The 18685-nt window shown below is 43.9% G+C and overlaps 1 protein-coding gene across 1 annotated transcript in view; it reads right to left on the minus strand.

Moving 5' to 3' along the window:
- Positions 1–6028: 6028 nt before the first annotated feature.
- anxa6 (annexin A6) overlaps positions 6029–18685 on the minus strand; it is an 85679-nt gene continuing 73022 nt past the window's right edge. The window contains exons 21-23 of the mRNA XM_068043054.1: positions 10800–10858; positions 9570–9692; positions 6029–8336 (exon numbers count right to left, since the gene is read on the minus strand). Coding sequence (XP_067899155.1) covers positions 8277–8336; positions 9570–9692; positions 10800–10858 — 242 coding nt within the window. The 3' untranslated portion in view covers positions 6029–8276. The remainder of the gene's footprint in view (positions 8337–9569; positions 9693–10799; positions 10859–18685) is intronic.

An 18685-nucleotide genomic window follows, 5' to 3' on the forward strand; every position in this document is an offset into this window, starting at 1 on the left:
GTGTCGTCCGCAAATGTCTTGATCATTCCCCCTACATTTACATCCAAATTATTGATATCTACCACAAAAAGCAGGAGACCCGGTACTGAGCCCTGTGGAATGCCACTGGAAACAGCCCTCCAGTCGCTAAAACACCCGTCAACAATTACCCTTTGTTTCCTGCCACTGAGCCAACTTTGTATCCACCTTGCTGCATTTCCCTGAATCCCATGGGATTTAATTTTTTTAACCAGTCTGCCATGTGGGACCTTGTCAAAAGCCTTGCTAAAATCCATGTAGACCACATCAACTGCATTACCCTCTTCTCTCTTCCTTGTTACCGCAAAAAAATTGATCAAGTTGGTCAAATCCATGCTGACTGTCCTTGATTAGCCTGTGCTTTCTAAGTGACAGTTTATCCTGTCTCTCAGAATAGATTCCGATAATTTGCCAATAATAATTCCGATAATAAACTGAGGTTAGACTGATTGGCCTGTAATTATTCGGTCTATCCTTCACTCCCTACTTAAACAGAGGTACAATGTTAGCCATTCTCCAATCCTCCAGCACCACACCTGTATCCAGTGAGGACTGGAAAATGATGGTCAGACCTTCTGCTATTTCCTCTCTTGCTTCTTTGAACAGCCTCGGGTACATTCCATCTGGCCCTGGTGATTTATCAACTTTCAAGGATACTAATCCTATTAATACTTCCTCTCTCCCTATGTTTATCACATGCAATACTTCACACTCCTCCTCCTTAACTACAATATCTGCATCGTCCCCCTCTTTTGTGAAGACAGACGCAAAATATTCATTAAGGACCATACCAACATCTTCTGCCCCTACACATAGGTTACCTTTTTGGTCTCGTATCAACAACATGCAAGAAGTCAGTACTTTGTGGAACTCTGATTGTTTAATTATCTTGGTGGTCCTGGAATGTGTGACCAGGAAAAGAAGTCTAAGAAAGGTGTAAAAACATTAAGGCAGGCTCTAACACCATGGTTTGAACAAAGAATCAGACGTCCCATTGGACAATTGTAACTTAAGGTGGATTTTGATAGGACAGTATGAAGCTGCAATGAAACGTCCATGCCCACCTTGGAAAGAAGGGTAAAATGATTGTTATAAAGAACGATTTGATGCTGCAGCTTAGCAACTTGGTCAGTTGCCGAAGAATACGATCAACATAAGGTGACCACTCACTGCATGATCGTATACATTACTTCTTGTAATGTATTTGTGCTATTCTTCCAAATCTAGTTAAGGCATTAGTGTTTAATTTGAGCTTTGAGTGTTGTCCCAATATTTATCGTAATTCTTGTATCCAAGTCATAGATTAAGCTACCAGGGGTAGAAGTTTTTGATTTATACAAAGATAAAGCAGAAAGAACTTTCTGCTAATGCTGTCCATTTTACACCTGCCCCCTTTTTCCATTACTTCTTGCAGATGTAACCAAATGAGATGGTAATGATGTTGTACAACTATTTAAGGGTTGCCACCCCTCCAGGATTGGCCTGGAGATTCCAGGATTTAAAGATTAATCTCCAGGCCACTGCTGTGAGCAGGAACTCAAGGACAGAAATCCTAAGGACGTTAAAAATTGAGTTTTTAAAGAAATTTCTGAGGGCTTTTGTTTCCTTATTGGAGATTGGGGGTTGGGGGGGCGGGGGTTGGTGTTACATCTTCTGGTTGATTTCTAGTTCCCAGATGTTGGAAATAATCATACTTTAAACTTGGAAAGGCTGGAGTCTTTGTTTATTCATTCAGCCATGCTGCCTGGTGTAAGACATCTTGAGACTGGTTTCCTGTTACACATCACATGACTCTCCAGTGCAGCTGTGAATGTGCCCCCACTAGAACACTTACACATTACAATTAGTTCCTAGCACTTTACAGATATGTCATGCAGACCCCCACCTGCCAAGAATGAGGCATATTATTTTTGTCATATGAACATTGATTTTAAACAGCTGCTGGAGTGAAGAAATGACTTGTCTGAAGATCACCAAACACTGGCCTGGAAGGACATTTGCATACTAAGAGACGTTGCTTGTGGAGACAAAGGACTATTCCATGATCTAATTAACCCAAATGGATTTTGATCACCAGACATTGAAGATGTAAGGAAGCACATTCCAGGGCCTGCTAGGATGATACAATCCACAAAGCCAGGACTGGTTAAACCAGTTGGTCACATGATTAACTGGCAGGTCCAGGTTTTTTGAACTAGCCACAGGTCAGTTTGAATTCAGAAGGCAGTATTTCAACTGAAGCTGGAACAAGGAAGTCTCTCTCCTGGCTGTCTCTCTCTCGCTTTCTCCCAAGCCACCAGACCCATGGAGGACGCATAAACCTCAAGAGAGAAAAGACTCCGAAATTGAAACAAGTTGAAACGTGAACTGGGCCCCAACGAACAGCAGGATTTACTGGCAACCAGACTCCACATTGAACTTAAAGGCCAGTGAATACCTAATAGATATTGCCTCAAACTAAGCTTTTAGTCACTTGTCCTAATGTTTCCAGCTGTGACTCTGTATCAATTCTATAAGATAGTGTTCCTGTGAAGCACCTTCAGACATTTCACTCTGTTGCAGGTGTTATATTAATTCCAGTTTTTGTTGTTCTTTATCCATTCTGATGCCTAATTTTGCTACAGTCTTATTAAATTATCGAATAAACACAGTACCAGTGGAGAGGCAAACATTTTTGAAGTTACAGTTTGCAAACTAATTATGTTGCAAAGTATAGTACAGCAGCAAGTCCATCACTTCACCTCTAGACTACGAATCCAGTCCGTTTATATTGTCTGTCTGGCCACAGCTTGAGTACGGTGTGCAGTTCTGGACACCTCATTACAGAAAGGATGCACTTTCACTAGAGAGGGTACAGAGGAGATTTACGAGGATGTTGCCAGGACTGGAAACATGCAGCTATGAGGAAAGATTGGATAGGCTGGGGTTGTTCTCCTTGGAACAGGGAAGACTGAGGGGAGATCTGATTGAACTGTTCAAAAGTTTGAGGGGCCTGGATAGAGTGGAGGTGAAGGGTCTATTCACCTTAGCAGAGAGGTCAGTGACAAGGGGGCATAGATTTAAAATGATTGGTAGAAAAATTAGAGGGGAGATGAGGAAAAACCTTTTCACCCAGAGGGTGGTGATGGTCTGGTACTCACTGCCTGAAAGGGTAGTTGTGGCAGAGACCCTCAACTCATTTAAAAGGAGTCTGGATGTGCACCTCAAGTGCCGTAATCTGCAGGGCTACGGACCAAATGCTGGAAGGTGGGATTAGAATATGTGGATCGTTTTTTTGGCCGGCACAGACACGATGGGCCAAGTGGCCTCTTTCTGTGCCTTAAACTTCCTATGATTCTATGATTCACAGCACAGGAGAGTGAGAAGGTATACACAAACAGTCTCATTTCTGGTTCATAAACTTTCCTTGCAGCAGTAACATGTGGAACATAAAACAGCGGCATCAACAGTTGAACCCAATGGCTTGCTCCTGTTTGATTTATAAACAGAAAATGCTGGAAGAGTTCAGCAGGTAAGGCAGCATCTGTGGAGAGAGAGAGGGTTAACGTTTCAGGTTGATGACCTTTTATGAGAATTGAATTTAACTCTGCTTCTCTCTCCACAGATGCTGCCAGACCTGCGGTGTATTTCCAGTATTTTGTTTTTATTTCAGATTTCCAGCATCCACAGTATATTGCCTTTCGCCTTCTGTGTAATCCTCTATTTGACTCAACTGAATTTTGACTCAGATCCAAATCATTTACTATTCAGTCACAAAACTCATTGTGTTTTCCTTAATTGAGCGGGAAAGGTTTGGAGAGAGACAGAACTGAGCAGGTCCAACACAGGAAGCTGCCCTTGGCCGTCTTTGCACTCAAGTAGGCACAGGGATAAAGAACAGGCTGAATTGCTTAAAAGTCAATTACCTGATTGAGAACATGTTGTCACACTTACAAGACGTGAGACAGAAAAAAAAGACTCAAACTGAAGAGTTATAGAAGTTGACATTAAAAATGGGAATTCTGTAAAAGATGCATACTTGAACTGTTAAAAACAAAGGATGCCTAACCAGGTTGACAGGTGTTAATTGAACCCATCAAGAGACACTTTTGAATTGAATGGGTTCTTCTGAAACAAAGAAAGTGTGAAGTAGGCACATCCTAGTCTATTGTTGGCAACCACAGGGAGGAAGATCCATGTCTCCCATCAGAGACAAAGGCATGAAACCATTTTTGACCTTAAAGGTAGCGGCCCTTGAAGAGAGAGAGATAGAGACCAGGAATAAAGCATCAAACAGTCTTTCCAGCTAAGGGGCTGGGAAAAATCCAGCAAGCCAGAAGAGATGCACCCTGCTGTGGAATTCTTCATCTTTACTCATACAGCAGTGAATTAGAAGTGATGCACTGTCTTCAACTGAACTTTCAACCAAGAGAGAAATCTACAATCAACTCAGGCCTGCAACACATGAGAACTTGACTTCTGAGACAATGCGACGGGTTTACCATGACCCCAAAAACTACCCCCACTTACAGCCACATACTAGAGGCCTGCTCAGGTCGGGAAAAAGGAACCCAACCGAACCACAGCAGACCCTAGCCCAACCCGGCCCGAGTCCCTCTGATTTAGCCCTGAGCCCGACCCGACCCGAACCCGCCCTGACTCAACCCCGACCCGACCATCCATTTACTTACCTTCCTGTCACTGAACCTGCAAGAAGCTGCAGCGCATGCGCGATGACATCATAGTGATGTCACTCGCTCACTGCGCAGACTCAGTTTCGTCCTGGACTCCCAGCTCAGGTTAAGCTTTTGAATTTCAATACTCACCAGAAGAGCACTTATCGTGTGTGTCCGGCCCGGCCTGACCCGACCCGACCCAAGCCCGAAAGCCGGATCCGGAAGATGGGCCCGACTCGACCTGAACCCAACACACGGCGTCGGGTCCCGTCAGGTTTGGGTCGGTAGCAGGCCTCTACCACATACCCCTTTTCCTCTCTATCTGTCTCTTGTGTGTGTGTCTGCGTGGATCCGGTTACGAAAATTTTGGGTTAGGCATATTGATCAATTAATAATTGATTTTCTGTTTTAAACATGAACAAAAAAACCTGTCACTGTCTGTTTATTTGGCAAATAAAACACAAAAGGGGTTAAACTCTAATAAAAAAAAACACTAGCTATGGTCCGGTGAGAGTTAAACAATGGGAACCACCCAGAACCCTCACTATGTGGCCCTGGCAATGGGGAATGGGAAAGAACATTTCTTCTGTCAGGATGTGAGTTCATTTCAGAGGGAGAACAGAAAACAAACTGAGATGGCCAGACTGTGCTCAGTGGGAAGGACTGTTGGCTGAGTCATCAAGATTGTCTTTGAGTTTAAGTTGAGGTTTAAATATTGGCCAGGTCACAGGGAAGAACTCACCCACTCTTCTTTGAACATTGGCCATGGGATCTTTTTTATCTTTACCTGAGGGACAGACAGGGCCTCGATTTAATGTCTCAACTGAAAGACAACACTTCAAATGTTTTTTTGTAATTTATTCATAGGGTGTGGGCATCACTAGCAAGACTTGAGTTTATTCCCCATCCCTAACTGTCCTTGAGAAAGTGATGATGAGTTCCCTTAGTGGTTTGTCAGGCCATTTCAGAGGGCTGTTAAGAGTCAACCACATTGCTGTGGGGCTGAAGTCCATGTAGGCCAGACCAGGTAAGGACAGCAGATTTCCTTCCCTAGAGGACATGAGTGAACCAGCTGGGTTTTTCATAACAGTCTGATGTGTGGTCACCAATGCTGATACTGGCTTTTTATTCCAGATTTATTTAATTAAAGTGAAACCAAGTTGCCCCATTGCCATGATGGGGTTTGTACTCACATCTTCAGAACAGTAATCCAGGCCTCTAGATCACTAGTTCAGTTACATAACCGCTATGCTACCGTATCTATTTAAGGAACAAAGCAATGCTTGCTGACTTCATAAAGAACAAAAAGGAAAAGACGAGAAAAGTGGATCTTCACAAGTTTATTGTAATTTTTTTGTAAACATAAGGCAAGCTCACTTGTAACGTGGGGAGGGTTAAGAAGGACTCAGAGCATGCGGAAGAGAATGGTGGCTGAGATTGGCAAATGTTGGACCAGTGGGAAGGTATTGCACCCTGAGCAGTGATTCTCAGTGCCGAGAAGGTAAACCCGAGTCAGCATTGGAATGACGTTCTCTGATCTTTGACGATTGGTGCTATCAGTCTTGTGTTACCAACTCTGGTTGGATGTAATAGTGAACATTTCATCACATGACCTCCTGCCCAGTTGAACATCCTTTTCTCTCATCTCCAATATTTTTATGAACGTGCTGAAAGAAAATAAATAAAACTCCCAATTGTTTTTAAGGCCCTGATTTTTTTTTTCCTGGGAGTTTCTCATAGCAGGAGATTAACCTTCAATTCCTGGAGACTCCAGAGTAATCCCGGAGGACTGGAAACTCTCCTCGGTGGGGGTGAGGATAGCGCAAGACAAGCAATTGCAAATCGACAGCCTGATTTTAACTTCCATCATGGCTGCCGATTGGAGATACCAGTAATTGGATGGTAGCCAAAGACCCATTTCTTCCTCCCTCAATGTATGAGATCTGACGGGTAAGACTTCACGTCTTGCTATTGTAAGTCACTTTTCTATCAGCTTCTATTAGAAGCTGACACTAACATTGATGGGGGAAGGTGGGGAGGGATGAGCAGAAATGATGTCATCCTGTGTAGCAAGCCAATTGCAGGTGGAGTCTACCTCTCCAGGACCATCCTGGTTAGTTGGAGGGCTCCAAGTGTCCCATAATACATCGGAGTTGTCCAATCTGATAGAACTCATCACAGAGCCCAGGGGCCGCTGCTGCTAGTGGTTAAGCCTTGAACTTAAGGCCTCTGGTATGTTGCTGGAGCTTGAATTAGACAGGGAAATAAAATGGAGTTTGTTTTACCTGAGCCTGGGAAAGTGATTAGTGAGGAATTCACCCTGTGGATGAATTCACTCTCTGTGGCTCCCAGAGCAAAAGATGAGGAATTCCCCTCCTGCCTAATTGAATAGTCCGAATTCTTATAATGAGTCACAGATGATGTGTGGATTCCAAAGAAAAACTCGACATTTGAATGATTTTTTTTTTTGGAAAGGGATTTCCTTCGCTCTTCTTGGGTTTTCCAGTGGATTTTTTCCTCAAGGAGAGAATAGTCCCAGATAGTTTGAAGTCTAAAGTCCATCTGTTCATCTTCATGAGTTAGAAACCAAAATGCAAAAAACTTTCAATGAAGCTGGTTCTTGCAAACAATTTGCATGTTGACCAGGTATTGAGAGATACAAGAAAGTGCTGTGTGAGGAGGGGACGGTGTGGTGAGGGAAGGGCAGGGGGTTTTGCAATGCAATTCAACGATGGAAACCTGGAGGCTAATCTAAAATTCAGCCTTATAGAGTAGAAGATCTTTTTAACTAACATGTAGGTTTTAAAAAATCTTTAAAACACATTATTGATATGAGATAACATTGTATTGAAACTAATAGCAATTAAAATTTAGTTGAAATATAAATGAAACTTGGAGGTCAAGTGGCCACAACATCAGAGCAAGAGGATCTTGAAAACGGGGAGTGAGGCGGCGAGGTAGAGGGATTTAGAGGGCAGGAGTGCGGAGGCTGAGAGTGGAGCTATCAGTGGTGGAGTCGGAGCAGTGAGGGTGGGGAGGGAAGGGGAGTTGGTGGGAATTCTTAACTGGAGGTGTTTTGAAAGCTAAGGATGGGACTTTAACAGCAATCCACTGGGAATGTGGGAGTGAGGTACCGGGGCAGATTGCCCCTAAACAAGGGGGCGGTGTGTCAAGGGTCAGGGTCGGGAGACCTCCCAGTGGGAGATGCTGAGTCTTAATTGGAAAGCTGAACCATGAAAGTTCAAAACAGTTTACCCCGGGGCTCAATATTGACTAAAGAAGTTTCGGCATCTGTAGACTGGATTGTGAAGTTATGGGAGGTGTTTTTGCTGCATGAAATACCTATAACTCGAACCACTAGATGACTAGCTGTGATGAAGAAGGGTATAAAGGACTGTCAAGCTCAACTCCCGACTCAGAGCTTTGGTAGACACAAACATGGGGTGGGGCGGAGTAGGAGGCTGACAATTCCTTTCCCCCCCCCTCGACCCGCATTGACGTCTAGTGAGGCCCTGTTTCAGCAGTGGAGCCTGATGACCTCCGCCCTTGTGTCACCCCAAAGGTAGATGATAACAGCAACATGGTTCAACAGAATAACATCTTCTAGTCCTCACCACCGCACAATGCCAGGAGAACCTTGCCATAGTCCCCGGAAGTGTCTCCCTAAAAATAAACACATTGTTAATTCTTTTGTCCTCGTACACAATGAAAGTTCACGCAACCTAGATAGAGATCAGCATGCGGCACAATAGGAGGCCATTCAGCCCATTGTACCTAGGCTGGCTCTTTTGAAAAAGCTACCCAATTAGTCCCACTCCCTCTCATTCTTTCCCCACTGTCCTGCAATTTTTTCCTTTTCAAATATTTATCCAATCCCCCTTTTGAAAGTTACTATTGAATCTCCTTCCACTGCCCTTTCAGGCACCGCATTCCAGATCACAACAACTCACTGCATAAAAAATTCACCCCCTCTGGTTCTTTTGCCAATTATCTTAAATCTATGTCCTCTGGTTACTGACCCTCCTGCGACTGGAACCAGTTTCTCCCAATGTGCTCTATCAAAACCCTTCATGATTTTGAACACCTCTATTAAATCTCCCCTAATCTTTCTCTGCTCAAAGAAGAACAGCCCCAGCTTCTCCAGTCTCTCCAACTATTGTCACCAAGCTCAAGCTGTACCTCAACTTCAGGAGTGGGTAAGAGGCAATGTTGGCCCCTGTAGTACTAGCAATGAGTACGTCTGTAGCATGATAACTTTGAATGGGTCAATGAACGAGTTACAGTACAGAATTTCATTCAGACCCATTAACATGCTTAGTGCAAATATATCCCGAACCATTTTACTAGCTCGCAGTTTGTTCATCTTTTGCTCCTAGTCCTGGAACACTTGGCATCTAAAATTCTCATAGTCATTCAAATCCTTCCCAGGCCTCACTCGCCCCGCCCCACCCCCATCTCTGTTCCTACAATCCTGGCCTCTCGCGCATACCTCAGTTACTTCACCCCACCATGGGCCGCCTGTAGCTGTGGGCACTAAGCTCTGGAATTCCCTCCTTAAACTTCTCCACCTCTCCCTCTCCTCCTTTAAGACGCTCCGTAAAACTCTACCTCTTTGACCAAGCTTTTGGTCATCTGCCGTAATATCTCCTTATGTGGTTCGGTGTTAAATTCTGACATGGAGGGAATTGAACAAAAGGATGAGAATTTTAAAATCAAGACATTGGTGAATTGGGAGCTGGAGCAGGTCAATTGGTACAGGGGTGATGGGTGAAACCCAATTTCACCCTGGTCTGAATGACTCAGCCAATCTGTGGATGTATTAGCAGTGTGAGGGAAACCTCACTCTGATACTCCTGAAGTGGAGTTAAGGTTTGACAGTTCCCCTTGGACACTTGCCTCTATCGAGGAGTAGAGGCACACGTCATACATCTGCTTGAACTCGTGCCGGATGTTTAAAAGATCTATTTCACTCCTGGACACCATGATCCTGATCAGTGTCCTATCATCTGTCCCTGCACCCTAGAAAACAACACAAAAAGGTCTAGAGTCAACACCAAAGATACAATAAAAACATATCTACTGGCTGTTAAAAGCTATTTAAACAAAACTAGCTGTTCTCTGACTCCCCTCATGGTAAGTTGGAGGATATGCTAGAAGCGATATATCATGAACGACACAATGTATTATTCTGCTGCTAAAGCACATGCTTATCGTGGCCTGTTGCTTTAAGACAACAAAGTCTAATTCGAGAGGCTGCAGAGACAGAGAGGAGTGAAAGCCTTGGAGACAGTTGTTGGAAGATGAGGAATTTGATGATGATGCACTGACGGGAAGCCACCAGAGGTTGGCAAGGATGCAGGTGATAGGCGGGCGAGATTTTGTGTGGCTTTGGATGTGGACGCTGGAGATTGGCATGAGGGAGTTGATGAAAGGTGGAGACTGGGAAGCCAACACAGAGAACGGTTGAAAAGTTGAGAGTTTCTGGAGCTGTGTGGGTGATGTTGGGACACAGCCAGGTAATATTTTGCAGGTGAATGTTGATGGTCTTGGGTGATGAGGTCCAGTTCAGGGTGGAGCAGGTCACACTCCGTGAGTCATTCAGGACGAGGGAGATGAGATCAGGAACTCAGGTGTGATATTTTAGATGGTGCTTAGCAGAATGGTTTCCAATTCCCAAAACTGCTCTATGGGCTACGGAACTTTACCCAATAAAAAGAGACTAAAATACTGCACTGGAAAGCAAAGTTTCAAATTCAATATTCCCATGCTGGTTCCCTCTACAGCAACCCCATCCTGCAACAGCACCTCAACACTGCTTCCTGTTAAATCATGTTAATTCTCAACAAGCTCGACACCATCCAAGACAAAGATCTCCCTCCCTAACAGCACTGTGGGTGTACCTACACCACACAGACCGCAGAGGTTCAAGAAGGCAGCTCACCACCACCTTCTCCAGGACAATTAGGGATGGGCACATCTTGCTGAAGCTGCAATGGGGATAGTCACAAGTATAATTCTTCTCCAAGCGTGATGGGAATTTTAAAACTAGAAACATGTGGGTATGGAGTAAACACATCAGGACTGCATTTGATCCGCAAATGAGGTCAATCAAATATTGTAATTTACCTTCATTGACTTGTAGAGGCGTTCAGCAAAGAAGGCTGGCTTGTTTTTGATGGAACGAACTAGGGGAGAGGAGACAGAGAAATGAGTCATCCAACAGTGTACAACAACAACTTGCATTTATATAGCACCTTTAACAGAGTAAATTATCCCAAGGCGCTTCACAACAACATCTGAATTTATCTCATTAAGTGTGAATTATGATAGGGTGGTGGAAGCAGTTTCAATAGCAGCTTTCAAAAGGGAATTGAATAACTAGAACATAATAGGAGGAGTAGGCCATTCAGCCCCTCAAGCCCCGCCAAATACTTGCAGGAGAAAAAAATTGCAGAGATACGGGGAAAGAGTGGGGCTTTATGACTAACCGGATTGCTCCAGCAAAGAGCTGGCACAGACTTGATGGGCTGAATAGCCTTTTTCTGGGCTAAGTTATTCTACGATTAGATTAGATTAGTTGATTAGAGATACAGCACTGAAACAGGCCCTTCGGCCCACCGAGTCTGTGCCGAACATCAACCTCCCATTTAGACTAATCCTACACTACCCCATATTCCCACCAAACATCCCCACCTGTCCCTATATTTCCCTACCACCTACCTATACTAGTGACAATTTATAATAGCCAATTTACCTATCAACCTGCAAGTCTTTTGGCTTGTGGGAGGAAACCGGAGCACCCGGAGGAAACCCACGCAGACACAGGGAGAACTTGCAAACTCCACACAGGCAGTACCCGGAATCGAACCCGGGTCCCTGGAGCTGTGAGGCTGCGGTGCTAACCACTGCGCCACTGTGCCGCCCCATTGCAGTAAAGGGTTATGGTGCCATCAAGTCGCATAAGGAGACCAAAAGCTTGGTTAAAGCGGTAGGTTTTAAGGAGGGTCTTAAAGGAGGAGTGAGAGGTAGAGAGGCGGACAGGTTTAAGGAGGGAATTCCAGAGCTTAGAGCCTGGGCAGCTGAAGACGGGGCCATTAGTCGAGATGAATACCCTCTTTGGGCAAGACTTATTTGCATGGCACCTAATCGCAGTTCAAATACTTGATGAAACAGGAGTGCAGCATTCCATGGCAAAACACAGCAGCGACTCTGAAGCACAAAACATCATTGGGAAAATTGACCAATTTGTGCACAGCAAGATCCCAAAAACTGCAGATGAGTTAAGCAGCCAGTTAATAAGTCTTTTTGTCTTGGTTGAGGGGGGATTTTTGGCCAGGGCAGTAGATGGACAGACGGGTCTTCTTCTATAATCGCCACTGGATCATTAGCGCCAACTTTGCAGAATAAGGCAAGCATCAGTTTAATGTCATCCAACACCCCTCAGTACGATACATGAGTGTCAGGGTAGATTATGTGCTCAAGTCCTGGACTTAAACTCACAACCTTCTGACTAGACAGCGCTACCCACTCAGCCACAGCTGGCACCACACCAGGGATCAAACAGAGAGTGAGCCTCGCCTTCTCTGGATCTTTAGTCTCACCAACCACAACATTTCATAACAGCATTCTGGATGAAAAAATACATTTGCACACACACATGAAGAGCTGGCATTGGGGGAAGGGGCCAATGGGTAGGTGGGCATCAGTGCCCATGGAAATGGAGCCGGCATCAGGAATAGCAATAGAGAATAAAGAAGCAACAACAGCTGGTGAGGGAAATTGTAGAGATACAGGTTCTCTCCGATGGTTTGTTTACTTCCTGACAGAGTGCTGACTCACTCCGTACAGAATGGGAAGCTGAGGCCCTGGAATTGCCCCATGTAATTTAATCCTGGAAGCTGTACAAAGCCTTCCGCTCCATGGGGCTCAGTGCAGCCACTGGAAGAAACAGGAAAATCCGATTCCCCTTTGCACCATTCATCCTTTGCACAGAGCTTTTGTAACTAAGTAATGAACAACATGTTTTATTACATGAAAGGGTAATGTAGGGAAAAAACATGAGTGAAAAAGCAACAAAGGCGCAAGCTAAACTCAAGGCGGTAGAATTGGAAGAGGAATGTCATTGATTAAAGGTTATTAGGATAAGGAATGCTTTATCGTGAGGGGCTATTGACAACTAATAGTTCACAACAATTAAGGGAAAATCAGAGAAACTTCTGAGGAACTAATATATTAATGGAAAGAGAGAGAAAGGAAATGGGGTCAGGGAGCCCTGATCTCGGTGCAGGCTATTGTAATCTGTGACAAAATGTCGACGATTCTGTCATTCTCTGCTGACTTCTATGGTTGAGTAGTTTGCAACCGTCTAGACTGCCACGCAAGGAATGACCTCTGGTGTGGGGTCAGAGGCCGGTCAGTGCCCATGGAACCAGAATCAAGGTGAGGGTCAGTGCCTTTACAAGCAAAATGTGGGAGGAGATATAGATAATGAGAGTGAGTATTGATATCACTGTGTCAGCCAATGAGGTGGAGGCAGGGCAGGACTTACAGTAAACAGAGTCTCCTTAAAAAAAAAGAGTTTCTATGAACTAACAGCCAGCAGAAATCATGAGTACAATACAGCAAAGTCTCTTGATAAAAGCAGGATTATTTCTCCAGCAAAATACAGTCAGTGGAGGATAGTTACATTATACAAATTATGGATGTAAAGTCACTCCCAGTTACTTACTACAGCATGGTCTCCAGGCGTGATTGATGGGGGAATTAACCCAGTCATCTCCATTCTGGCTGGGACTAATTGGGCCAGATTTTCAAAGGGCCACAGGATTGGGATCTGGTGTGGATGCAATTTGAAGATCACGGTTCCGGAGGTCATATCCAGAACCTCACGCCTCTGGGACAGTCTGCAATTTTCAATGTCAGGCTGGGGGGGTGGGAGGATGAGGGATGGAGAGGATGAGGGAACAAGGAAGCCGTTCGCTTCCGATGAAGAGCCCATTAAGGCCTTTAAAGGTAATAATCTCCGGATTATTACCTGAATCATGAGCAAATTGGCGTAGAGTAAATAAGATTAGAAAGTTAAATGCGTGGCTCACACATTGGTGTGGGAGAAATGAGTTTCAATTCATGGGGCACCGGCACCAGTACTGGGGAAAGTGGGAGAAGTACCGTTGGGACGGTCTTCACATGAGCCATGCTGGGACCAGTGTTCTGGCAAGACGTGTAACTAGGGTGGTAGAGAGGGCTTTAAACTAAACAGTGGGGGCAGAGGATCAAGTGAGAGAAGATGTGATAATTTAAAGAGAGAGGAGAAGGCAAGAGAGCAAGATAGCAATAAGGATAATGATAATCAGGGTGCGACAGGAAGTGTCAGTGTGTACAAACATAAGACTTCACCAGCAGATAAGGCTAGATGTTGTGAAGATAATAAAAAGACAGAATTAAAGGCACTTGATTTGAACGCACACAACATTCACAACAAATAGAAGTAAACAGGTAGGATCTAATTGTCATTATGGAGATGTGGCTGCAGAGTGACCAAGGCTGGTAACTGAATGTTCAAGGGTAGTCAACATTTAGGAAGGATAGGCAAAAAGGAAAAGGAGGTGGGATAGCACTGTTAATAAAGGATGAAATCAGTACATTGGTGAGAGAGGATCTTAGTTCAAAAGATCAAGATATAGAATCAGTTTGGGTGGAGCTAAGAAACACAAAGGGCCACAAACATCGGTAGGAGTTGTCTATCGGCCACCAAACAGTAGTTGTAATGTAGGGCATGGTATAAATTAGAAAATTAGACATGCACGTAACAAGGGTAACATAGTAATCATGGGGGACTTCAATCTACATATGGGCTGCTAAACCTAATTAGCACTAATGCTATGGAGGATGAATTCGTGGAATGTATACAAGATGGTTTTCTACAATAGTATGCTGAGGAACAACTACAGAACGGGCTATTTTAGACCTGGTATTGTGCAATAATAAAGGGCTAATTAGTAATTTTGTTGTAGGGAAGCGTGTCCATAATATAATAGAATTTTATATTAAGTTTGAAAGTGATTGATTTCAATCTGAAACTAGGGTCTTAAACCTAAACAAAGAAAACTGCAAAGGTATGAAGGGCAAATTGGCTCTGGTAGATTGGGAAACTGCATTGGAGGGTATGATGGTAGACAGGCCATGGCTTACAACAAATTTATATTCCTTTGAGGCACAAAAACCCAGCAGAAAAAGTGATCAGCTATAGTTAACAAGAGAAATTAAAGATTGTATTAGATCAAAGGAAGAGGCTTATAAAGTTGCCAAAAATTAGTAAGCCTGAGGATTAGGGAGCATTTTAGAATTCAGCAAAGGAGGACCAAGAAACTGAAAAAGAGAAAATAGAATATGAAAGTAAACTAGCGAAAAACATAAAAATGGACTGGAAAATCTTCTATAGGTATGTAAAAAAGAACAGATTACCAAAGACAAATGTGGGCCCATTACAGGCAGAGATAGGAGAATTTACAATGGGGAATAAGGAAATGACAGGGAAACTAAACAAATACTTTGTGTCTGTCTTCACGGAGAAAGAAACAAAAAACTCCCAGAAATACTAGAGAACCAAGGGATTAGCGAGAATGAGGGACTGAAAAAAATAGTATTAGTAAAAAAGTAGTACTGGAGAAATTAATGGGTCTGAACATTGATAAATCCCCTGGACCTGATGATCTACATCCCAGAGTGGTGAAAGAAGTAGCTATGGAGATAGTGGATGCATTAGTGATCATCTTCCAAAATTCTATAGATTCTGGAATAGTTCCTGAAGATTGGAAGGTAGCAAATGTAACCCCACTATTTAAGAAAGGAGGGAGAGAGAAAACTGGGAACTACAGACTTGTTAGCCTGACATCAGTAGTAGGGAAACTGCCAGAATGATTTACAAAGGATGTGATAACAGAACACTTAGAAAATAATGGTAGGATTGGGAAGAATCAACATGGATTTATGAAAGGGAAATCATGTTTGAAAAACCTGTTGGAGTTTTTTGAAGATGTAACTAGCAGAATAGATAAAGGGGGAACTAGTGGATGTGGTGTATTTGGATTTTCAGAAGTCTTTCGTTAAGGTCCCACACTAGAGGCTAGTCAGCAAAATTAGAGGACATGGGTTTGGGGGTAATATACTACAATGAATTGAGAATTGGTTAATGGACAGAAAACAGAGAGTAGGAATAAATGGGTCATTCTCAGATTGGCAGGCTGTGACTCGTGGGGTGCCATAAGGATCAGTGCTTGGGCCCCAGCTAGTCACAATCTATATCAATGATTTGGATGTGGGGACCAAATGTAATATTTCCAAGTTAGCTGATGACACAAAACTAGGTGGAAATGTGAGTTGTGAGGAGGATGCGAAGAGGCTTCAAGAGGATGTAGACAGGCTAAGTGAGTGGACAAGATCATGGCAGATGGAATATAATATGGAAAAATGTGAAGTTACCCACTTTGGTTGGAAAAACAGAAATGCAGAGTATTTCTTCAATGGTGAGAGATGGTAAGTGTTGATGTCCAAAGGGACCTGGGTGTCCTTGTTCATGAGTCACTGAAAGCTAACATGCAGGTACAGCAAGCAATTAGGAAGGCAGATGGTATGTTGACCTTTATTGCAGGAGGATTTGACTACAGGAGTAAAGAAGTCTTGCTGCAATTGTATGGAGCCTTGATGAGACTGCACGTGGAGTATTGTGTACAGTTCTGGTCTCCTTACCTAAGGAAGGATATACTTGCCATAGAGGGAGTGCAATGAAGGTTCACCAGACTGATCCCTGGGTCCTATGAGGAGAGATTGAGGAGGCTGGGCCTGTATTCTCTAGAGTTTAGAAGAATGAGAGGTGATCTCATTGAAGCATACAAAATTCCTACAGGGCGTGACAGGGTAGATGCAGGAAAGTTGTTTCTCCTGGCTGGGGTGGGTCTAGACCAGGGGACACCATCTCAGAATAAGAGGTAGGCCATTTAGGACTGAAATGTGGAGGAATTTCTTCACTCAGAGGGTGCTGACTCTTTGGAATTCTCTTGCCCAGAGGGCTGTGGAGGCTCAGTCATTGAGTATATTCAAGATAGAGATCGATAAAGATATCGAGGGATATGGGGATAGTGCGGGAAAATGGCGTTGAGGTGGAAGATCAGCCATGATCTAGTTGAATGGGCTAATTACACCGAACCATCTCAAAGACACCCTCGGCAGTCATGGAAATGGACAAACTGAAGAAAAACCTCCCCACAGAACTACATGTTTATTGGGATGCCAGAAAAGGGCAGTTTAAAGCAACACTGCTACCAAGAAAAGACAGGTCCTAATAAGTGTTAGGATTTATGAATGAATGTGAATGACTGAGAGAGAGACGCATGGCTTTTTCCTGTACCTTATATTTTCTCTCTCGACCCTTTTAATGAAATGCGCTTTTCTCAAATCGCATTTCATGCCTCTGGGTGTGGAGGTGTCATGCAGGCCCCCACCTGCCACGAATGAGGCATATTAATTTTGTCATATGAACATTGATTTTAAACTGTTGCTGGGAAGAAGACAGCCTGTTACAAGGGCTGCAAGACACCTAGCTGATAAACATTTGCATACTAACAGATATTGCTTGTGGAGACAAAGAACCATTCCCTGACACATTCAACCCACAATGGATTTCGATCACCAGACATTGAAGGTGCATGGAAGAGCATTCCAGAAACTGCGAAGGTGACACAAAAGTCAGGACTAGTTCAAACAGCCGGTCACATGGGTAATTTTTGAACTCAGAAAGACTGTTTGCTCCTGGAGTGAGAAGATCTTTCTCCTGTCTGCTCCCATCTCTTTCTCACAAGCCTCTGGACCCACTGAGGACACATGAACCACAAGAGAGAAAAGTCTCCTATATCGAACAAGGTTTAAGAAGAATTTGGGCCCCAACGAAAAGCAAGACTTACCTACAATCAAGGACTCTACAGCGAGCTCGAAGAACAATACCCAAAACCATCTTTAGATATTGCCTCAAACTTTTCCACTTCATTTCATCTGCTCTTTTCTGTCACTATCTGCAAGTGTGTACTGCGTATGCACGTGTGTACCGCGTATGCACGTGTGTACCGCGTATGCATGTGTGTACCGCGTATGCACGTGTGTACCGCGTATGCATGCTAGTGTGGGCGCTTCGCATATCTGTAGGCGTTAACCGCATTAGAGTTTAAGTTTAATAAAGTTCAACCTTGTTTCTTTAAACCTAAGCAAACCTGTTTGGCTAGTTTCTTTGCCTCATATTTGGAAGTTACTGAACAAGGATTCACTAAGGGGGAGCTAAAAAAACGGTGTGTTTAAAATGAAACTCTTTTACGTTAAGACCAGCTGAAGGCTTAGAGGGACTCCTAGACATCTTCCTCACCTGGTCTGAACAGGGGGGAGCAGGTTGCAGGGGGAACAGCCTGGGCACGAACAGGTTGGTGGGGGAGAAGAATCAAAGAAAGTTTAAGGCACAGAAAGAGGCCACTTGGCCCATCATGTCTGTGCCGGCCAAAAAACGCTCCACCTATTCTAAACTCACCTTCCAGCATCTGGTCCGTAGCCCTGCAGATTACAGCACTTGAGGTGCATATCCAGACTCCTTTTGAATGAGTTGAGGGTTTCTGCCTCAACTACCCTTTCAGGCAGTGAGTTCCAGACCCCCACCATCCTCTGGGTGAGAAAGTGTTTCCTCATCTCCCCTCTAATTTTTCTACCAATCACTTTAACTCTATGCCCCCTAGTCACTGACCTCTCTGTTAAGGTGAATAGACCCTTCACCTCCACTCTCTCCAGCCTCCTCAAAATTTTGTACATTTCAATCAGATTTCCCCTCAGCCTTCTCTGTTCCAAGGCAAACAACCCCAGCCTATCCAATCTTTCCTCATAGCTGCATTTTTCCAGTCCCAGCAACATCCTCGTAAATCTCCTCTGTACCCTCTCTAGTGCAGTTACATCCTTTCTGTAAAGAGGTGACCAGAACT

The sequence above is a fragment of the Heterodontus francisci genome, chromosome 12 (genome assembly GCF_036365525.1).
Source record: "Heterodontus francisci isolate sHetFra1 chromosome 12, sHetFra1.hap1, whole genome shotgun sequence".
Lineage (NCBI taxonomy): Eukaryota > Metazoa > Chordata > Chondrichthyes > Heterodontiformes > Heterodontidae > Heterodontus > Heterodontus francisci.